The following is a 21412-nucleotide window of genomic DNA, read 5'->3' on the forward strand; positions in this document are numbered from 1 at the left end:
ACAATGATCTATATATCTGAAGCTAAAAATCGGATCATTTTAAAACTACAAACTGACCGCGTAAAATTTTCTTTTTTTTTTTGCAAATTTTCGGCAACCGAATCGTTAACGATGATCGAGGTCACGATGAACAAAGAATTGCTAGACTTCGAATAATAACGATTTGAATCCAATAAATTTCCAAGTAGTTTGAAATTCGAGAAAGTGTATAAAAGTTTCAATCCATATGTTTCTCTCCCCCAAAAAATTCTGCGCAATTTGTTCTCCACAATGATCTATATATCTGAAGCTAAAAATCGGATCATTTTAAAACTACAAACTGACCGCGTAAAATTTTCTTTTTTTTTTGCAAATTTTCGGCAACCGATACGTTAACGATGATCGAGGTCACGATGAACAAAGAATTACTAGACTTCGAATAATAACGATTTGAATCCAATAAATTTCCAAGTAGTTTGAAATTCGAGAAAATGTATAAAAGTTTCGATCTATATGTTTCTCTTCCCCAAAAAATTCTGCGCAATTTGTTCTCCACAATAATCTATATACCCGAAGCTAAAAATCGGATCATTTTAAAACTACAAACTCACCGCGTAAAATTTTCTTTTTTTTTTGCAAATTTTCGGCAACCGATTCGTTAACGATGATCGAGGTGGTCACGATGAACAAAGAATTACTAGACTTCGAATAATAACGATTTGAATCCAATAAATTTCCAAGTAATTTGAAATTCGAGAAAATGTATAAAAGTTTCGATCCATATGTTTCTCTCTCCCAAAAAATTCTGCGCAATTTGTTCTCCACAGTGATTTATATACCTGAAGCTAAAAATCGGATCATTTTAAAACTACAAACTCACCGCGTAAAATTTTCTTTTTTTTTTTTGCAAATTTTCGGCAACCGATTCGTTAATGATGATCGACGTCACGATGAACAAAGAATTACTAGACTTCGAATAATAACGATTTGAATCGAATCCTAGGACGCAGGCGGTCCAGTATACGCAAGTTACACAGCTTGCAATTAGAAGCACCCATTACGAAAGTGATCACCCTCCTCTCTAACGCGATCATGGAGCTCGAGAATCCTGAGACAGCGGCGCAAATCGAGAAGGTAGGTACACTTCGATCTTCTTTACTATAAAATTCACATTCACGTTCAATTGCTTTTAATACGAATAACGATTATCCAGGCGATTGATATTCTCAAAACTACTGAACTTTACGAGCCAACTGTGAGAGAAGATGCCGATCCACTAACGACCGAGTTCGTCGAAGCTCTGCTTTCCGTAATGTTCAAAATATTCAATCATATACTTTCTTTCTTCGTCAGCTAATTCGCAAAGCAATTCTTTTCAACGATTAACCTTTATTTTTAACATTGATCGACATCAGTCGCCGAAGAAAGCACGGGAGTCGAGACGATCGTCGGTCGAATCGGCGCGATTTTTCGCTGAGAGGAGTGTCAACGATGTTCCGAGCTTGCACATGCAGATCAAGGGTTTCAAAAACCCCCAGGAGATCACGGATGTTCTTGAGAAATGTCTGGAATGGGACTTCGACATATTCAAGCTGGAGACTTTAACCGAGAGCAGGTACTTGATTTTCTATCGTACGTTTCTTACTAACGCGACGTTAATTAATTAATTAATTGTTCGCAGGCCACTACTCTTCCTTGGGATGACTATCATGAACGTGTATCGCGTACCCGCTAGGCTCGGCTGCGACGAGAAAATCGTACAAAAATGGTTGACCATCATCGAGATGAATTACAAGGTTCGAAACAGCTATCACAATTCAACGCACGCTGCGGATGTACTGCAGGCTACGGCCAGATTCATGCAGTCGGAAAGGTTGAAACTGATCTTGGAACCATTGGACGAGGTCGCGGCTCTTATCGCGGCCGCTGCGCACGACATCGATCATCCGGGTAGATCCAGGTGAATCAATATGAATCGATTTTAACGTAACCTACTTCCGCAAACTACTTCCAACGGTGGTTTTCTTGATACCAACTCAGAGCCAACACGCTTCAATCGATTTCAGTCAATTTCTTTGCAACTCCAACAACAAGCTAGCGATCCTCTACAACGATCTGAGCGTCCTTGAATCACACCACGCAGCACTGACCTTTAAGTTATCGTTATCGGACGACAGCGTGAATATCTTTCAAGTGAGTCACCGCGAAACAATTTTGCTAACGAATTTCCGTTCCAAAGGACAGAGAGATTTCACGTGTATTGTAATTCTCGTAGAATTTGGAAAGGGATTCATACAAACAAGTTCGTCAAACGATCATAGACATGATCCTGGCCACCGAGATGACGAAGCATTTCGAACATTTGGCAAAGTTCATGAATGTGTGCAGCGCGAGGATAATGGACAACCAACACATGGACGTAATAATGGCCATTTATGTTTGTTTTGTTCTTCGTTTGAAGTCGATGCAGTTTTGTTCTTCGTTTGAAGTCGATGCAGTTTGCATTTCGATTTAATTATCGATAAGTCTATTACAATGTCTGATTTCTGACGTGATATTAGGTGAGGCCGTTCGATTAATCGTCATGTTCAAAAATCTGAGTGCAGGTTTACCCGGACGCGGTGGATATGTCAGTTGTGTTGCAGCCAGAAAACGTGGTATTGGTGAAAAGAATGATGATCAAGTGCGCGGACGTGTCGAATCCAACTCGACCATTAAGGTTTTGCATCGAATGGGCAAGACGTATCGCGGAAGAATATTTTAATCAGGTACTCTGTCACTTCGATGAAACAAACGATCATTCATTTCTTGCCATTTTGATGTTCGAAATTCTTTACTAACTATTTTCTTTATTTTTACTCATTTCAATTGTTCTCTTCCGAAATAATTGCTCAAGTTCCAGAAGGTTACACAACAATTAATCAAGTCCTTTTATTTTTTAAAGTAATGAAATTTTAAGATTGTTAATTGCCCGAATTGTTGCGATACACTTTCTTTATAATTATGTCACTTAAACTGCAAAACGATCTTCGTCAGTTTTCTTCCTCACTTGCACTCTGTACTCCGAGCTTACGCGTTAAATAAATTATTCAGAGAAGAATTTGAAACGCGCGTGATTCGAGTGCGTTTTCGACGTTTTGCGATGTTTGAATTTATTGCAGACCGACGAAGAGAAGAAGTTGAGATTGCCGGTACTGATGCCGATGTTCGACAGATCAACGTGCTCGATACCAAAGTCGCAGATCGGTTTCGTCGATTTTATCATTAACGACATGATCGAGGCGTGGGATGGTCAGTCAGATGCATCTACGTTTTACTCTGTCTGTACATTTGCCTAACCCTGTTTTATTTTCAGCGTTCATCGACATGCCAGAGATGGTGGGATACATGAGGCACAATTACGATAAATGGAAGGAATACAACGTAAGAAATGAATTCTTGAATTTCATTCTTTCTCCTTGAATCGTCTTGCATTCGAGAACTAGAGTAAAATTATTATTTTTTTTTCTCTTTTATCAACAATTTTGATTCTTACCGATTTCTTCAAGGAAGCACGATTTTTTGAATTTTATGTCATCTTGAATTCTCCGATTCGAATGATTAAATAGTTAAGAAACACTAATTCTTAATTTTTGTTCTTCTTTGATTATCTTGTATCTTTCTTCAATGTTTTTCACTCGTCGAAAATTCTAGTACATTCTAGACTTTGGACTATCTTTATACAGAATTAAAAAATACTGACACCATGTATGATTAGATTTTATTTCTGCCTCTTGAATCTTGTACTTGCTAAAACTAGGAACGATTTAATTTTAATTTGAATTTTAATTTTGTGTGTTGTATTATTTTACTCTTATTTCCCCGAATTGTTCTTTCGTTTCTTTGCACTGCACTTCGAAAACTCTGTTGGACTCAATTATTTGTATTGGGTAAATGGAACAAACCATAATTTCATCACTAATTAGGAAATTTCAAAAATTTGGTAAACACAAGTAATATGTTTCTTGAACTGTCTTCTTCGATTTCTTTCACTACACTTTGGAAACTTTCCTGAATTCACTTATAACCAACTCGAAAAATAGAATGAACTATTTTAAGTTAAAAATATTATATAGTCTTCGTACAAACTTTACATTTTAATTATCTTGTCTCATACCTCTTCCACTATTTTTCAACATTATTAAATCTAATTATACTCGGAGAATGGAACAAACTATTTCCTTCGTCAACTAAAAAAATATCGTAATGATAAATATTCAATGTTTATTATTAATATTAAATATGTATATTAAATGTTAAATATTTTGTTAAATATTAAATATGTATATTAAATATTAAGTATTTCGTTAAATATTAAATATGTATATTAAATATTAAGTATTTCGTTAAATATTAAATACGTATATTAAATATTTATTAAATATTAAATATTTTGTTAATAATAGGAACGAGGCATATCAACTTTACTGGACATCGACAAGATACAAGAGCTCCCTGAATTTCGAATACGCCAACCTTCGTGACCCATGGAACTCAATCCCACTCATACTCTTTCGTCCGTCCCAAAATGCAATAGTTCCACGCAAATGATGTGTAAAATATTCGTAATATTTAAGGTTTAGAGATAAATAATAACATACGACACGCGTCGTACAGTTGTAAGGTTTTTTTTTTTTTTTTTTAGAAAATACACGTAATTCAACAACTCTGTTCTTATTATATCTTTCTTCACTCTCCTTCTTCTTCTACCTACCCATTTTCGTGAAAGCCCATCTATTTTAAACTCGTGACCGTCATGAAAGATACTTCGTTCTTTAATCATTTCTTTTCTTGAACGTCGGTGCCCAACCTAGAGAACTTTGAACGTGCTCAGAATTAACGAAGAAACAGAGTTTAATAACAATTATTCACGTTGCATCTTGTTAACCTTTTTTTTAAAATCAGTTTATTTCTTTTCTTTTCTTGAACTGCGTGATTAAAAGTTGGACAAGGAGAACTCCATCAAAATGCTAAAATAATTCAGTAAATCGTTCTAAATTCTCTATCTCTGGTATTTAAAGAAAAAAAAAAAAGTTCAATACTCTTTGATCCTGAGGAAGGATTTCTTAATTGAAAAGAACTCGATTGTCTTTATTGTTTTTTTTTACGTCGGATTTCACTTTATTGTTTCTCTCAGCCAATAAAAGGAAGTGATAGTGGGCCTAAACAGCTAGGCGATACAGATACTGTGTGTTATACAATTTGCGGAACGAAGATATTAAATATATCGGAATGGTTATCTTTTCGGTTATGTTTTTTTTCTTTTTTCTTTTTGTTGGATCAGCAAGAATTTCTCGCATGCATATACATTAATATGCCCTCTCGTTTATATAATAATGCTTTTATGTTCGTCTCGACACACTTGCTGTTACATACAGAGAAAGTTTATTTTAATTGTACGATGTACTATGAGGAGAATCTAACACTCATAAATATTGTTGCCATAAAACATCAAGTATATATACGTGTGTGTGAGTATATTTATCACTAATAATAATGAATTTAATGTTGTCAGATCATTCAGTTAGTCTTGTTTTGTTTCGTATGCTGTAAGTGTAAGCAACGAGGAAAAAATATATAGCGCTTCCGGTGAAAGCCGTTATCGTGGAACGTTACACACTGAGAAAATCGATTATAAAACTCGGTTACTAAGTCACAAAAAGTAATACATGTGTGGATGGTTACAAATTACTAATTATATTATATGTAATATGTGTACAACGCAGATTAGCTCCTAGAAATATTTTTCTTTCTCTCTCTCTCTTTCTCTCTTGCACGTGCTTTCTTTCTCTCCCTCTCTCTCTCTCTCTAACATACGTATAATCAAAGTCGTTTTATCCAGTATCAAAGAGACACGTTAAAACACTATAGTAGCCTAATTAATAACATGGGCAAAAGAGACAGAGCGCGTTTGTTTCTTCAGGCATAAATCTCTCTGCTTGATGGTGATATTAATAACGAAGAATTCAAACATTTTTCCTTGCTTCTTTTCATTTTTACGTTTCCCTCTTTAAATCTCGACTTACAAGTGTGCCTAACACATAACATTTCCAGAAAAACACGAAAATACGTTGAGAATTATCGAAAGTTCGAAGAGACATTACACATCGATTATCGATAAGTATTTGGTCGATTACGCGTTACCTAATCGTTTATTAAAAATCGTCAAGCTTACTATTTTAATATTATCACTATAATGCCGCAATAGTAGTACGTATATTTATTTATATATCTCGAGGCGTTTTTTCTTTTTTTTTTTTAATCAAACCTAAACAGCAAAATCAATCCTGGAATTATAATATAATTACAAATCTAAACGTTTTTGCTTCTCTCTTTTTGTTCTCTCGTGTGAATTCGTTTGTCCTTTTTTGCGCAAATTGTTCTCTATTTTATTTGTCTCGTTGAACAAGGTGGCATACTTTGTATACGTATTTTTCACTGTTTTTTTTCTTTTTCTTCTTTTTTTAAATTAATTAATTAGTTCGCAAATCAACTGCTGTTCATCGTATCAGTATGCCGCTCGAACGTATAAACAATTCTCTGTCGTAACAAATTAATCAAGTAATTAGTAAAGATACTTCCAAACGTGGCACGCACTTGTTTTGCTAAGTAACGAAGAAACTCGACAAATAACACGTACCCTAGCAATTAACAATACACGCTATCAATTATAGTAGACATCGTAATCTGTAAATAGACCATCCTCGATATTTAGAAACACATATCCTAAACAAATCTTCATTATTATTATTATATATTTTTTTCTCTTTCTTTTTTTTTTTTGGTGACGAGACTCGAGATTTCAATCCCGAAGAGCTCGTCGATTTTTTTCTTTGTTCTTTTTGATTGATTACCCTCTCGAGTAGCAACGTCAACACCGTAATAAAGTGTTTTCTCTTGTTTAAAAATCCGCACGTAAATATACACTCGTTATGGAGACCATCATCGGCGTCGAGGGGGAATTACAACAAGATCTTACGCACGCCAGGAGATTGCTCTCGCAGAGTATCGAGAGCTCGTCTCGACGAAGAAAATGCAAGCATCGCTCGTCGAGCGACTCCCTTTCTCTCGGAAAAACTCGTCGAAGAAACTGTACGTTTCTTTTCGCCGTGCAACATTGCGTCACACGAGAGTCAAAAAAGTGACGATCATACCGCCCCCTCGCGTGTAATCGCGCGATCGAGTGGTGCGCTCTCTAAATAACGGATACGTACACACGTTTCGTTTTGCTTTGCTTACGAGGCATGGAACTCCACACGCCAGCAAGTGCAATACGATTGGAAAACGAGTCGCATCCCTAACGACAAGTTTGGAGGACTTTAACTGAACAACGGTTGCAGCAGTAATCGAGTGACTGGTATGACTGAGTTGATATAATCGTCAACAAGTGACGACACATCGTGTCCATTGTTTTTTCTCCCCTTTTCTAAGCTCGAAGAGAGGGGAGAACTCGGAAACCCTTGAAACGAAAGAAAGTTTGGTTGGCTAAGAGGATGGTTTCCCTCAAGGTTCTTTTTACGGAGCAACGTGATACTCTCTCCGTTCGAGTCGCGGTGACAAATAGAAGAGTTCCACAAGACGCAGCGTGCCAGAATTATCAGGAAACAGTGAGTCAGAGGTTCGGTTACGCGTGCCCCTCCCCGACATTGAAATACGTTTTTCGTCGAGTGATATTTCTGGACGAGAGCCAGTAAACGTCACCATCGTGGGAGTATCCGAAAATTCACTCCCGTATCTCTCTCTCTCTCTTTTTTCTCTCTCTCTCTTCCTCTTGTCCGTGCACGTTCAAGAGGCATCCGGAGACCGCGCCTATTTAAGCTTCCCGAGCTTCCGTCGCTGAATCAGACAGTCGAAATTCACATCTCCGTACCGCGTTGCATTTCTCTGCTCCTCTAAGTTCTCCTTCTTCTACGTGCAACGAGAAAAGAAAAAGAAATATTCAAAAGGTGCGTGCTCTTTTTTCCCCCCCGTGTGTGTTTTCCACGAGGGTTGTCAGACATCTCTCAGGTTTCCAAAAAAAAAAAGAAAGAAAAGAGGAAAAAAATGAAAAGACAGCATGATCGTACTACTGCTCGACTGTACCGGAAGCTTCTGCCGTTATTGATCGTTCTGCGGCACGATCTCCCTTGTTTCTTCTTTTTTTTATTGTTTTTCTATATTTTTTTCTTTTATCTCTCGTTTTATTTCTCGTCAGTGTGAATCGGTCAGTGTTCTCGCTTTCGCCGGACGAAAAAAAAAGAAAAGACGCGCAACGACGTTTCACCAACGTGTGAAGTAGTAACCTAAAATAGTAAGGATCCTAAGCTGCACTTAAGGACTAAGTACACGTCTACTAAACGTCATCTTAACCGTTCAAAAGTGTCGGTATCGGCTAAACCGATTAGCGTTAGAAATCCTTAACCTTAGGGAACTGTAGTACTATGTTGTTGAATTCTTATTATCTTTTTTTTTTTTCTTCTCTTCTTCTTCTTCTTCTTCACGATACGTCTCGTAAATCGACTGTACGATCATCGATCAATTGTCAACGATATTATCCGTTCGGGCGCGTACACGGATGGTAATCGACGCGCCAAATCGCGTAATCAAAAGACACGGTTTCTTTCTCCTTTTTTTTTACTTTCTTTTTTTTTTTTTTTACCAAAGAATTACCTTCCATTAAAACACGCGTTTATACGATTATTACACGCTTCGTACTCCTCCCTTATTAAACCCTAAAGAAGTTTCGCGCATGGATATATCGAGGATAATAGTTTCTCTTCTCGTAACGTCGAAACGTAGTGGTAATAGTACTAGTAATAGTAGTAATATAGTAGTTTAGTAATAGTAGTAATAGTAGTAAATAGCATTTAGGAAACTTAGCAAACTAACTTATACTTTAAAAGTACGATCGTCGTAAAGCATGATTTTAACAGCTAAGTGTATTTGTCATTAACTCCTCGCGTTCCTTCCTGTCTTCTACACAATCCCACCTAACATATTGAAATTTTTCTCCTACCGTTCGTTCCTATTATCGTCTCTCGTGTGTAATCATGAGTTTAGTATATATTCTGATCGTGAAAAATTAGCAAGTTCTTAATACCGAAAATACTTGGACGATCGAGGAAATATGGTGATTTGTGTATGCTTCTCTTCTTCGGCTTGATTTTTAAAAAAAAATGATATCCGGGGTCTCTTTGATGTGTATTCCTGGTTGCTACAGCCGAGATTTTTTTACACGTTCGATATAAGTTGGTCAGAAGATGTTCCGTGTACAATTTCTGTCGCCTTTTTCGATTAGAACCGCTTCCTGTCCTGTTTTCCTCCTCGTCCTCGCGCCTATACACCTAGGCTCCTTACTTACACGTAACCTAAAGCTAATAGCTAGTAAGTTATGCTTAATTCGATGGAAATGCAATGCCTTAGTATAGTTTCTTTTCTTCCGTCTTTGCTGTTCTAACACGCTGCAGACGTTGTAGACGATATTTTTAGTTCTAGATGCCCTTCTGACAAACGCGCATCCTCCCCCTTTTTCACCGGAGAAACACACCCGCGTGTTTTGACGTTCCCGAAAACAGAAAAATTCGCCACGCGAGTCTTCCCCCTTCGATTCTAAACGGAAATTACCTTTTACAGTCGCGGATGGTATCGCACAAACTCTACTACGTATGCTCTCTATTCGCGGAAAGTCGCCGTTTTTTTTTTTTTTTTTTTTTTTTTTTTCTTTCTTTGATGTCACGAACTGTTAATTTCTTTTCCTTTTCTTTTCTTTTTTTTTCTTTTAAGTACGCGCGATACGCGTTTCTTTCTCTAGTAAGAGTCTCCTATTCTCTACTTCTACCTTCGATTTTCAGATTTTCGATCGAGGATTTCAAACGATCTCGATTGTTTTAAATGTCATATCTCTGTCTCTTTAGTTCCAACATAACTAAACGCGCGACGAGTTTTGCTTTCGGTTGGGATTCGGGCTCGCCAACGAGCGAGTAAGTGTTATCGAATTGTATCGTACGCACGTTTCCGAATTACGACGAGAGATATCAAATTGTCCCGGCTTTGGACTACCGTTTCTCGATGAAAATGTCACGAGATATTGATCATCGACGCGAGAAAGATTCGAAACGGATCGCTAGTAACTCTCCTTATTACTTATAACTCCCTAAAAAGTCACCTGCTGTGCGTTCAAGTTAGATCCTAACTGATATAATATTCGTCGATGAAGATACGCTCGAGGAAACGCGTAAACAATAGACAGAACAACACGGTTGTTACTTTGCTCTGTGTTAGAAATCGAGACGTTTACTACAATATGCTAATATCAGCGATAACAGCAGCAATATCTCCGCGACGTCTTAAACGATTCCCTTCTCTCACGTCCACATTCAATCTGCTGATAGCCGCGCGTTAACGCTAGAAGTCACGTAATCTTCGTAAAAGAGAATCTCAGTCGCACAACGATCGCGTGTGTTTTGCATTCCGGTATCAGTATATTATCGTTTAATTACAGTCTTTGCGCCTGAGGTGAGTATCTACTTTAAGATCGTGTTCCTTATTGTAGCAATGTAACGACAAGCGTGCCATTTAACGCGCGTTTGAGCGCTTTTCTTTCTTCTTGTTCTTTTTTTTTTTTTTTTATTATTTTTTCTTTTTTCTTTTTTTCGTTTGAAGCCCAAAGAAAATTTTCCAAGCATGTTTCTTAAGTAAAAACAGCTTACACCCTAGCTCTTAATCCGTCGAACGCGTTGTAAAAAACGCTCGATCGTCCTAAAATACGATAACTTTAACCAGGTATGTAACAACGTACAGAATTCCTCCTTCCCTTCTCTGAAATTTTCTCACGTGTTCATCGTGATCGTTTCTCGTCGTTGCGCGATCTACGCTATACATCCCGTGTCCGGGTGATCGAGAAGCAAGAACTGACCGACTGATCTTTGCCGACTTTCTCCATATTGTTGACCACCTTTTGTTTCAGATGTCGGTGGTCCCGCTGATGTTCCGTGACTGGTGGGACGATTTCGATCGACCCGTGTCCCGACTGATGGACCAACACTTCGGCAGAGCGTTGAATCGGGACGAGCTCCTGTCACGATTCTCCGATCTCGGCCTCGAGAGACCTCCTCTACGCTCGATCTTTCGAGACAGGTACTACCGTCCATGGAGGAACGTGGCACGCCAAGCCTCGAGTGGATCGAGCACCATTCAGATCGACAGCAAGAACAACTTCCAGGTTTGTGGCCATCGTTTTATTCGCTCGCGTTTGTCGAGCCAGATCTCGATATTCTGCTGAATGTCGCGAGCAAATCGCGACTCGTTTTCAAACTGAACGCAGGTGACTTGCAAAGCCCTTGGGGGGATGGTGCAGGATATGTGTCGAGTGGAATCTTGATCTCTTTTTTATTCTTGGTCTACTTCGTTCGTTCGCGATGATTGTGATTTTTCTTGACTTTTCTTTGGTGCACGGTCGGGGAAGTGGGTCCAATGACGTATGGTGGATGCGCGAAGGATAGAGAGAGTTCGGTTCCGTTGTGACTGACTTCCCGCTGTTGACATTGGCGAATGAGGGAAAGTATTGCTGTTCCTTCTTTTTTTTTTTCTTTTTCGTTTAGTATTGTCTTTAATTGTCTCATTCTCCGAGGATCTTGTCGAGAATCCTTTCTAGAATGGATGAACTCGGCGAGGTGGGTGTGTACGCGATTGGATGTACTATCCGATCGGGTCGTAGAGAATCGCGAGCCATATCCATAGTTATCACTCGATGGTACCGAACCACACCGATTGTCCAGGAACAATAGGTATGATTACGACTACGCTTTTGGTTCGAGTGATAACTATGGATACGGGTCAAATGTGATCTCTTGGAAGACTACAGTCGAATCAGGACTATCGAATCAGGACTGTCGAATCGGAAATCACCGGTGCAGGACAATGGGTAGTTCGTGTCTCAAGGATCGATCGTTATCACCACGGTGTGATCTGACAATCGCATAATCTGAGGAATGTTCAGTCTCGGTCGAATTCAATCCTGGAGAATTTCCTCTTTGTTACAGTTTACTACGAAAGAATTTGGAGCAATTTAGTTGGCACGCGTTCTCAGATGATCTGACTCGGTGTATTGACAGTGTACACACACGATTGCTATTTCTGTCAGTGTGCCTGACGTGCAGTGTGCTTTTGATGTCTGTTTAATTTCCGTTTGCTGGCCGTCCGCGGTTTCAGGGCTAAGCAAGCCATTCGCATTCAGTATATTAAACTTTGTTCGTGTCGGATTCGTTTCTTTTTTTCGACTATTAAATCTTGTTGCTCGTTACTTCGTTAACTTCTCTGATGGCCTCTCTGAAATCGTCGATCATGAATGTTCGTTTATCAGGCGCGATAAATTATTGTACGAGGAGGGGCGCGTGGCACGCTTCAATTTTTTGCACCGATTTAACTCGTGCGGCTTCACTTTATGCACCGTTACTGCGAGAACTCTCTATAGGGATAGGAGGGGGGCAGAGATGTTATAAATGGCTGCAACGTACGAAAGATGACCTCGCAACTATACTTTGCGTTACAATGGGGAACGATTTGACGTCGTGACGTGTTCAGTCGACGACGTGAAAAAATTTACAAAGTCTACGCCTCGGCGGCTGTTTTCTCGTTTCAAAAATTCGCGTCCGTGTGTGTCACAAAGATGGGCGGGGAGAAGAGGGGGGGGGGGGAGGGGGGGGGGGGGGGGGAGTACTGCTGCACAGAGAGGATGAATTTCTCTCGTCTTCTGCAGGATCTCACGCGTGCGTGGAATCCCACGGAAGAGGAGAGTTTAAAGGGAAAAGGGGAAAAAGAAAAAAAAGAAGAGATTAAAGTGCCTTGGAGTGTCGCGTTGATTCGTTACGATTGATCGAGGCTGAGAAAAACAGGGACAAAGAAGAGAAGACAACGCCTGACCGATCAAAAGATGTTCTCGTTGAATTGTCTCGTCGCTCAACCGGAAAAATGTTCTTCGATTTTGTTTGGTAAACTGTCGAAAAGGAAGATAGCCGACAGACTACGCTGTTTGGCCTAGGTGAGACAATTTGGTTCCTTAAACCTGGATGAAACTTCGTTCGCGCGATAATTTTGGGTTCTTCCTCGAACCTTTGGAACGTTCACGTGCCCAAAATATAGTTTGCGACACGACATGCAGCTTAATTTTTCTGCTCGATGAATGGAACAGACACAGATGTGCTTGAAATTCGTTGGAAATTTAACGCTCTATTATAACTCTTTTATTGCTAACGTTCGATCGGATTTTGAATGGTCGTCGAGCCTCGATATATCCTTGTACTCTGTTATTATAGCACCAGGAAAGAACTGTTCAGACAACGACTATCCCATTCCACTTCCGGCCAGAGCCGGAAAGCAATGGGATAGCCGTTGTTGATCTTAAACTGTACGAATAGAAGTTGTTGGTTATACAAGAGGATTTCTCGGGTTCGTCAAGCGAAAACGGACTTTTATTCGAGATACTAATTATTGCTAATGCTACCGGAGCGTTATATTAGACTTGTGAAAGTTGCGATTTGATGTGGAAACTCGAGTGGAAACTCGAGTGAAAACAGCTCGTAACGGCTGTAGGAAAATATCGATCAAAGATCGCCTGAGAATGCTCTCGACAATAGAAACGAGAAAACAAACGGCAAAAGTAAGCGCGAACTTCTACAAACGAACACTTTTTATAAAGACACTATATATATATATATACTATATAGATATATATATATAATATATATGTATATACACTTATTGTAAAAGCTTACGTGTGTTCGAAGATCAGAAAAATGGTTGTCTTTCGTTTACTTTCTCTACGTATCGGTATATCTGACGGTATTCGAACTGGATAAAACGCCTGGGATATATATATATATTTTAATAACCTTTCGAGCATAAATTTGTCTAAATGCACACCACACACACACTCGATCTTCTCTTCTCTTTTTTTCGTAAATTTCCTCTTCTTCTAGTTAATGTTTTATTACATCGAATATAAGCTGTTTTATTCGTTTGCTTTTTTCCCCTCCTTTCTCTCTTTATTATTTTTCTTTTTTTGTTTTTTTTCTCAAATAACCATTGTAACTTAATAACTCTTGGCTCAACATCAAGGGATTATTTGAAAGCTCTTTTTAATCAAGTAATTATATCGCCACCAAGCTAAATACGCTCGATAATTCGAGTATACTGGATTAGAACAGGCTAAACATTTACTGGCCCATATCTCGTTTCTTTTTTTTTTTTTTTTTTTTGTAGTGTTTTACTTTCTCATGATAAATGTGCTTTTATTGGAGTTTTTTTAATACAGTGAGCGAAATATCTGTTCCACTATTCCGCGGTTTGACAATCGATTAACTTAGGCTGAGACAATCTAAAGTGATAACCTCTTTTTTATATGTGTGTATGTATATATATATATATGTATATATAGATATATATTCTCGTTTTTATAGACTTTTATTATAGGTGTCGTCCAGCAAGTGCGGGAACTATCGTTGGAAATTTATGCGCGAGTCTAAGAACGGTAAGAACGAAAGAGGGGGGAAAAAAAAAGAAACGTAAAAAACTGCGTGTCGCGAAAATCGCGATGTGTCGAATATTATTTTTCAAGACCCAGAAATTGAGGAACGGAAGGGAAAAGTGTATAGGGAACTGAATAGGCGCATTCGTAAAGAGGGATACGGGAAGGGGTGAAGGAGGATGGTGCGATTCAAAGGGAAAGTGCTTAATAAGAGGGGGGGGGGGGGAAATTTGGGGGAAATGGAACCAAATGAAAAAGGGGAAAAAAAAAAAAAAGAAAAATTAACTAAAAATATCGAATATCTCTACGATTGATAAACAATAGTATCAACGCAACGCTATTGCGACGAAGCAGCTTGATCGTCGAATTGAAAGTAACTACAGGTGAAGAAAAACAAAGTTATTAAGAGAAGTTATAAGAGAAGAAAAGAAAACAAAACGAAAAGAAAAAAAAAGCGAGCACACAATTTTCAAGAAATACGACTAACGAAACAAACGAAAGAACTGGAACACCGGAAGGCCCGAAAACCGATTTCTGTTTCTGCCATTACTACTACTGCTATTACTACTGTTGCTGATGGTGCTGCTGCCACTGCTGCTTTCCCTCAGCATGTTCGCTTTTTGCTGCATAATCGAATCACTATCGTTCGATTGCGACGCGAAAAAAGACTCGAAAAAATGGGTTTTTCTCTTCGCGCTTTAAATGGTTCGCCTCCCGTTTCAAATGGTTCACAGCACTGTGCTATGTAGTATAAAGATTTAGAACGTTTTTTCGGGACTGTTAGAATTTTCGACTGTTGGTTCCTTTTTCCTCCTTTGTTTTTCTTTTTTTTTTTTTTTTTTTTTTTTTACACAGGAACCCCCTCCCTCGAAGAAGAGGGGGCTTAAAAGACGTTTTGGTAGGATGAAGTCAGGTCTCGAAAACTACTGTCTTTTTTTTTTTTCTTCTTTTTCTGTTTCTTCAAAACGGCTCGAATAGCGGAAAAATTGTTAAAATTTTGTAGCAAAAGAAATTTCCCTGCGCACAGTCCGAAACGTGCACGCGACTATTTCCTGACAGACACACACTTTTTTTTATATATATATGTATATATATACCGGAAGTTCCTTTCTAAAATCACAGTTTAACCGGCTTTCGCCATTTTCATCTTTTTTTTTTTCTCGTTTGCTCTTTAACCCTTAAACTCACGAATGGATCTTGTTTCTGTTTCAACAAACAATGCCGAATACCTCGAAGTATGTTCGAAGAGGACGACTTTTCTCTGTCATTAAAATCCGAAAAACACGGATTGTGTCACGTGGGTATCGCGTATCAGTCTTCTTTTGTTTCTTTTTTTTTCTTCTGCTTCTTCTTCTTCTTTTGTCGACAGAAAAAACCGAGAAAGTGTGAGGTGTGCGTCGGAGCACCCCCCCTTGAAAGCGGGGGTGCCGCTCTCGGACTAAAAAAACGGCTTTCCTTTTGGAAACTTTCGGATCTCTTTTTCTCTCTTTATGTCGCTATGTATAATGATCTCTATATAAAAATAAATGCTTCTCGAATCATCAACGATAAGACCATAGAAAACGATTCAATACGAAATACTCTATATATTATATATATAGAAAAATGCAGACGCGCAATATGTCTCTCTCTCACTCACTCTCTCTCTTTCTCTCTCTCTCACTCTCCACCACTCTCTCGCTCTGTCTCTTTCTCTCTCTGTATACAATACGCAGCAGCACTGGAGATTTTAAATCTGTTTATTGGTCTCTTGCTACTTTGCTCGAAATGTGACGAAAGAATGCGAAGGTTTCTCGGTTGTGCGCGTGCAATTTTGCTTTTCTCTTTTACCTCTCTAAACCTTGAAAAATGCTCCCCGGGTCTCGGGTGTGATCACCCGAGGGACCGCGGTTCGCTTTTTTCAAGTTCGGTATCGCCAAGTGCGTTCACTCTCTCTTTCTCTCTTTGAACTACTATCTCCGTTTCCAAAGTGGAGCTGCTAACCACAAGATTGATAGAAACTGGTCAAGTCGAGATTAAAAGAAAAGAAAGCGAAAACACGCGCGTCAACGCGACGAATGTTTCCCTTCTCTTGCTCAATGGTAAAAAAAAAAAAAAAAATGATCCCTACTACAGTTGCATCTTAATAGCTCGTCCTCTCCCTGCGAATGAATGAAAGAACAAAAATAGGGGGGAGAAACGATGTTACAAATAGGCGGGGGGGAAATCTTGTCAGCTACATTTTCCCGGTTTGCTCTCGACGTTCTCGACGATTACACATTTACGAATCGAACCGAAATTACAAAACGCTGGTTTGTTACATGAAAGATATATTAACGGTGAAGGAATAACGAAGAACAAGCAAGATCTTTGCCAACGGGTACGAAGTTGAAAAGCTGCGATTATCTCTTACATTTCTCCTTTTCTCTTTCCTTTTTTATTCTCTTTTCCTACTGTGTCTTCATACTCTTTAATAAACTCCGACGAATCCTCGCGATTACAAGCTACTGGCGTGGATAATTCGAGTTAACCGGAAGAACGGATTTTAGTTTATATACTCTGTTTTTTCTTTTTGCCCGCTAATTTATTCTCTTTCTCTCTCTCTCTCTCACACACTCTCTTCCTCCCGAGCTCACTGTTGTCAAGAGCGATTAACAAAGGTTTAGAAACGGTTTTGTGCGTATGGTAGCTAATAAGCTGACTGTGTGTTGTAAACTTCTCGTGTATCCAACGAGCGGAGACCTAAACTCTTCCAGAGAAGGAAACTCGTTAATCTCGAAGATACACAGACTGGGCTGGCTAAATCAAATTAATCGTAGACGTAGAGGTAAATCTCGAAGCAGCAGGCGAAGGCCTGGCCTCGCCTCTGCCTTAAAAGCGGCGTTAAATCTCAACGAGCGCGAGTTTCTCCCGGTACAATACGGCTGGATAAATCGGTGGAAAAAGCCTGAATTATTACTCTCGCAACAAACGACGAATTTTTATATTTTATAGTGAGTCAGCGGTGTGTACACAGGGCGTGTGCGGCCCAGAATCGAATGGTAGAAAATGTATATATCTCAATGGTCGTACGGACAATGTATGTTATAGCCTCTTTGACATTATCGTATCGGTTATCATCACACGTAACATCGTGCGCTCCCGCAGAAAAACCGACGAACTCGTTCTTTTTTTCTTTTATTTCTTTTCTCTTTTTCCCCCGTTCGACCTGTCTTAAATCCCTTTGTTCTCTGATCTGCGCAGGTAATACTGGACGTTCAACAATTCTCACCGGAGGAGATCACGGTGAAGACGGTGGGTAACGACGTTATTGTCGAAGCCAAACACGAGGAGAGACAAGACGAGCATGGATTTGTCAGCAGACACTTCGTACGAAGATACGTCCTGCCTCCATCTCACGATGTGATCAACATTACCTCGAGCCTTTCTTCCGATGGTGTTTTAACTATCACCGCACCCAAAAAGGTAACGAGACGAAGAGGAGAAGGGCTCGGCGGCGAATCCGAGCGAGGGACTCGCCCGATGCTTCTCGATTCGCAAAGCTAGAGGCGCTCTAGGAAAATGATCCGTTCCCTTTCTAGCTTTCTTTCTGTTTTTTTTTTTTTTTTTTGTTTTGTTTGTTTTCTCTATGTTTTTTTTATTTTTGTATTGTTTCCCCGTTCTATTTGACTCTGTATACTTAGTTTTTTTTTTTTTTTTTTTCTTTTTTATTTTATTTTTTTTTTTTTTTTTTTTTTTTTTTTTTTTTTTTTTTTTTTACTTTTCTATGTTACTGTTTTTTTTTTTGTTCTCAATTCCAACGTTCCGTGTGCCCTCGTGGTAGAGAATTCGTTTAGACAAGATGGTGCCGACGATTTATTCTCGACCTCAAACTACGAGTCTGCTCTAAACTATAAAAAGAACGTCACGTTGGATTAAAGAGTTTCACGTGGATGAGGCACATTCGTAAAAGTATTTGTAACGCGTTTATCGACTTTAACTCGATAGCTCGACGAGCAAGATTTATCATGATTATCCCGCAAGATACGATGTATAATCGATAATTAATCGGAGATATATATCATTTATATATTACACATATAGAATCGATAAAAAAATATCGAAAGTGAAATTGAAAGTAGTTAAAATCGATAATGTTCAAAACTAGCGAGTGCTCCTCATCGAAATATCAATTAATAGATCAGCAAGTACTTTACGATACACTCAGTATTGAGCAGACATCGTGAAAATACATTGTAAACCTACTTAGCATAGAGAACAACTACGAACGATCACTAATGATGCATAGTTGAATGTGTGACTAAACAGGCTAGAGTGACGCTACGTGCCAACAATTTTGATTGAAAAGAATTCTTCGAATACGTGGCTTCGAAAAGAGAAGCGATGTATTGTATCATTGCGACGTGAAAAGTGTTCCCGAATTCACATATGTTCACATATATTGCAGTTTATTTATATAATTGCATTTATATATAATTGCAGTTTATTTACAATTACGTTTCGATTAAGAATATAATGTTTCAAATTGCACGATTGGGTAGCGACACCATGAGCCCCGGTATGGTTAATTAAGTTTCTTAAGACTCTTATTATTAACGTTAAGAATTGTAGAACAATAGAAATAGAGTACGTCGGTTCAATGACCGCTTACCTAAGGCATGTATTCTCGAGGTGCTCTTCTCAAATAGTTCAAAATGTGTGAAGAAATTTCGAACTCTAATCAGACCAGATTATGGTTGCGTACGGATTGTTCAAGCACCGACCCCGTAGGGTTCACTATAAAAACAAATATAAAAAAGCCTCGTTCATTTTGCTTTCCCTCTTACGGTCTACGTGGCTAACTAATATGTTACGTTCTCTTTCAGGAAGAGACACCTAGCGGCACCGAACGAGTCATCGAGATCACGAAAACTGGAATGCCGGCAAGTAAACCGGTCCAAGTAGAAACGGCCACGGAAGAAAAGTAATCGCCACGCCCGGAAACGTTTCGACTCGATTCGTATTTATAAGCATTTTGTGTCTCAATGTAAAAATCGTTAAATAGAATTTCATATGACAATACTATGAATCGGAAAAAATCATCGACAGAAGAATTATTCATAAATAATACATACAAGTTATTTGATATAATAAAAGCGAGTACATAATGACATAAATATTCAAACAATATCTGTATATACTTCTTAACTGCATAAATATCAGACTTAACTCATTACTTTTGTTTTACCTTCGCCAACCATCTAGTAGACTTGATATTATTTATCATAGTAAGTTACAATGACCTAGTAGTGTAATAGTATAGTATAAATGACCATTTATAGCTAGTTTAAATAAATGACCAGCTAGTATAAATTCAACAATATATATATATATATCATCTATCTATAATTACAATGACCTAGTAGTGTAATGACCATTTATAGCTAGTATAAATTCGACTAGCTATATATCATCTATCTATAGTTACTAGTAGTGTAATAGTATAGTATAAATGACCATTTATAGCTAGTATAAATTCAACAATATATATACCATCAATCGTAAAACAAAAGTAACGTCGTGGAAGCGTAAGCTTTCAGTAAAAAAAACCAAACCACGAAACTACGTAGTATTCATAAGTATATATATATATATATATATGAAAAAAAAAAAAATGTCAAAACTACTTAAAAAAGCTAGGAATACCCACGGTAAACTGTCGCGCTCCGCACCGAATCCGTCTCGTCTACATTTTCTCGTGTTGTCAGCAGCCTCGTGGACCACGTAAAAGAAGTAGAGGTATGTTCACTGGTTTGGTGGGTCTTCGGGTCTTCGCTGCGTCCGAACTGAACGAAAGTTTGTTTACGAATGCGCCGAGCCAAGCCGGCCGGCCCTCTTATATAGCCGTGCGGCGTCGCAGTGCTGAATGTTCGAGAAGTTGTCCCGGCAGCCGGCGTCTAATGCGCATTTTCTTTCAAACGGTCATTTCTACACGTTTCCGGTCGTCAATCCGACAGCCGCCGGCATCATCGTGTTCCCCGTCTCGCCAACTATCGTTCGATGACACGATCGCCGCCGTCTGTTTCGTCTTTTCGGCAAAAATAGGCAAAAACCAAGTATTGATCGGCGAAACGTCGACGAGATTTCTAGTACATTCTCCCACCTAGACCCCCACCACGGCACCCGGCTCACACACACAGACACACCCGTTTCCTTCTTTTCTGATACACGTACGCGCGTACACGAGCGAACGAACGGTCGAATTACGTGATGGAAACAAGGAACGACTAACCTCGTGTTTATTTGTATGTTTTGTTTTCGTCGTTATGTCATGGGAAAGAACCTTTAGTTCGACGAAAATATACGCAGTTGACGAAATCAAGGACGGACCGAGGACGCCCAACAACGACGCCAGTTGCTACGCGTAATTTCTAGAAATTCGCCGGCCACGTCCGCGCCTCTTGTTTGTTAATTGCCATGGACAGTGCCGACAGTTGTGTTTTCAGACCTCATACAATTAGAGAATGTTGGCTTGTGTTCAATCTTCGAACGAGTGCTTCTCCTGTTTTCCTTTACTATGCCTTTAATAACCGTTATTCCGCAGGTGCGAGCGAGGAGACGATGCACGTTGATTCTTCGACGTTAGAGACGCTAAAAAAAAGGCATAATTCAACAGCGTTGAAATTACTGTCACGGCGCAATGCCGGACCCGGCCATGATTTTTTAGAAACGTGTATTTCTAGGAATTTAATTAGACGCCTCTCCTCTCGATCGAGTACAAGCGAGACGCAAATACCTGAAACTTCTTTATTTTACGCACGTAAATGCCAGAGGATTGTTCTACGAAGTCACTCTCGCGGTGGGAACAGCAATGGCCAGTTAACAAAGCAAAATCCCGGCCGGATCACCCGGCGCTTTATATAAAACTGCGTA

At 39.0% G+C, this 21412-nt stretch overlaps 2 protein-coding genes and 2 long non-coding RNA genes across 7 annotated transcripts in view; 2 read left to right on the plus strand and 2 right to left on the minus strand.

The window, feature by feature from the left end:
• The window catches only part of LOC122532411 (high affinity cAMP-specific and IBMX-insensitive 3',5'-cyclic phosphodiesterase 8), a 25727-nt gene extending 21042 nt beyond the window's left edge, over nucleotides 1-4685 (plus strand). For all 3 annotated transcript variants that reach the window (XM_043661167.1, XM_043661168.1, XM_043661169.1), the window contains 10 exons: nucleotides 983-1113; nucleotides 1193-1288; nucleotides 1395-1594; nucleotides 1661-1939; nucleotides 2046-2172; nucleotides 2255-2398; nucleotides 2586-2747; nucleotides 3141-3270; nucleotides 3335-3402; nucleotides 4425-4685. In XM_043661167.1, coding sequence (XP_043517102.1) covers nucleotides 983-1113; nucleotides 1193-1288; nucleotides 1395-1594; nucleotides 1661-1939; nucleotides 2046-2172; nucleotides 2255-2398; nucleotides 2586-2747; nucleotides 3141-3270; nucleotides 3335-3402; nucleotides 4425-4502 — 1415 coding nt within the window. In that variant the 3' untranslated portion in view covers nucleotides 4503-4685. The remainder of the gene's footprint in view (nucleotides 1-982; nucleotides 1114-1192; nucleotides 1289-1394; nucleotides 1595-1660; nucleotides 1940-2045; nucleotides 2173-2254; nucleotides 2399-2585; nucleotides 2748-3140; nucleotides 3271-3334; nucleotides 3403-4424) is intronic.
• Nucleotides 4686-5287: 602 nt separating this feature from the next.
• On the minus strand, nucleotides 5288-7888 carry LOC122532446. Its single transcript, XR_006307507.1, has 2 exons — nucleotides 7746-7888; nucleotides 5288-5826 (listed from the first exon to the last, which is right to left on the minus strand). It is a non-coding gene; the product is annotated as an uncharacterized LOC122532446 (long non-coding RNA).
• LOC122532438 (protein lethal(2)essential for life-like) lies at nucleotides 5822-19704 on the plus strand. 2 transcript variants are annotated; one of them, XM_043661208.1, is made up of 4 exons: nucleotides 5822-7964; nucleotides 10964-11218; nucleotides 17744-17965; nucleotides 19366-19704. In XM_043661208.1, the coding sequence occupies exons 2-4, from the start codon at nucleotides 10964-10966 to the stop codon at nucleotides 19465-19467; spliced, it is 579 nt and encodes a 192-aa protein (XP_043517143.1). In that variant the 5' UTR covers nucleotides 5822-7964; the 3' UTR covers nucleotides 19468-19704. The 2 variants fall into 2 exon arrangements, 1 of the variants encoding a protein (XP_043517143.1); XR_006307505.1 differs by lacking the exons at nucleotides 5822-7964; nucleotides 19366-19704 and adding an exon at nucleotides 18251-18393 and having other exon boundaries at nucleotides 10657-11218; nucleotides 17744-18179.
• On the minus strand, nucleotides 18274-20336 carry LOC122532445. The gene is made up of 3 exons (XR_006307506.1): nucleotides 20190-20336; nucleotides 19152-19276; nucleotides 18274-18390 (listed from the first exon to the last, which is right to left on the minus strand). It is a non-coding gene; the product is annotated as an uncharacterized LOC122532445 (long non-coding RNA).
• Between the last annotated feature and the right edge of the window lie 1076 nt (nucleotides 20337-21412).

Source organism: Frieseomelitta varia, unplaced genomic scaffold (assembly GCF_011392965.1).
Source record: "Frieseomelitta varia isolate USP_RPSP 00005682 unplaced genomic scaffold, Fvar_1.2 scaffold_455, whole genome shotgun sequence".
Lineage (NCBI taxonomy): Eukaryota > Metazoa > Arthropoda > Insecta > Hymenoptera > Apidae > Frieseomelitta > Frieseomelitta varia.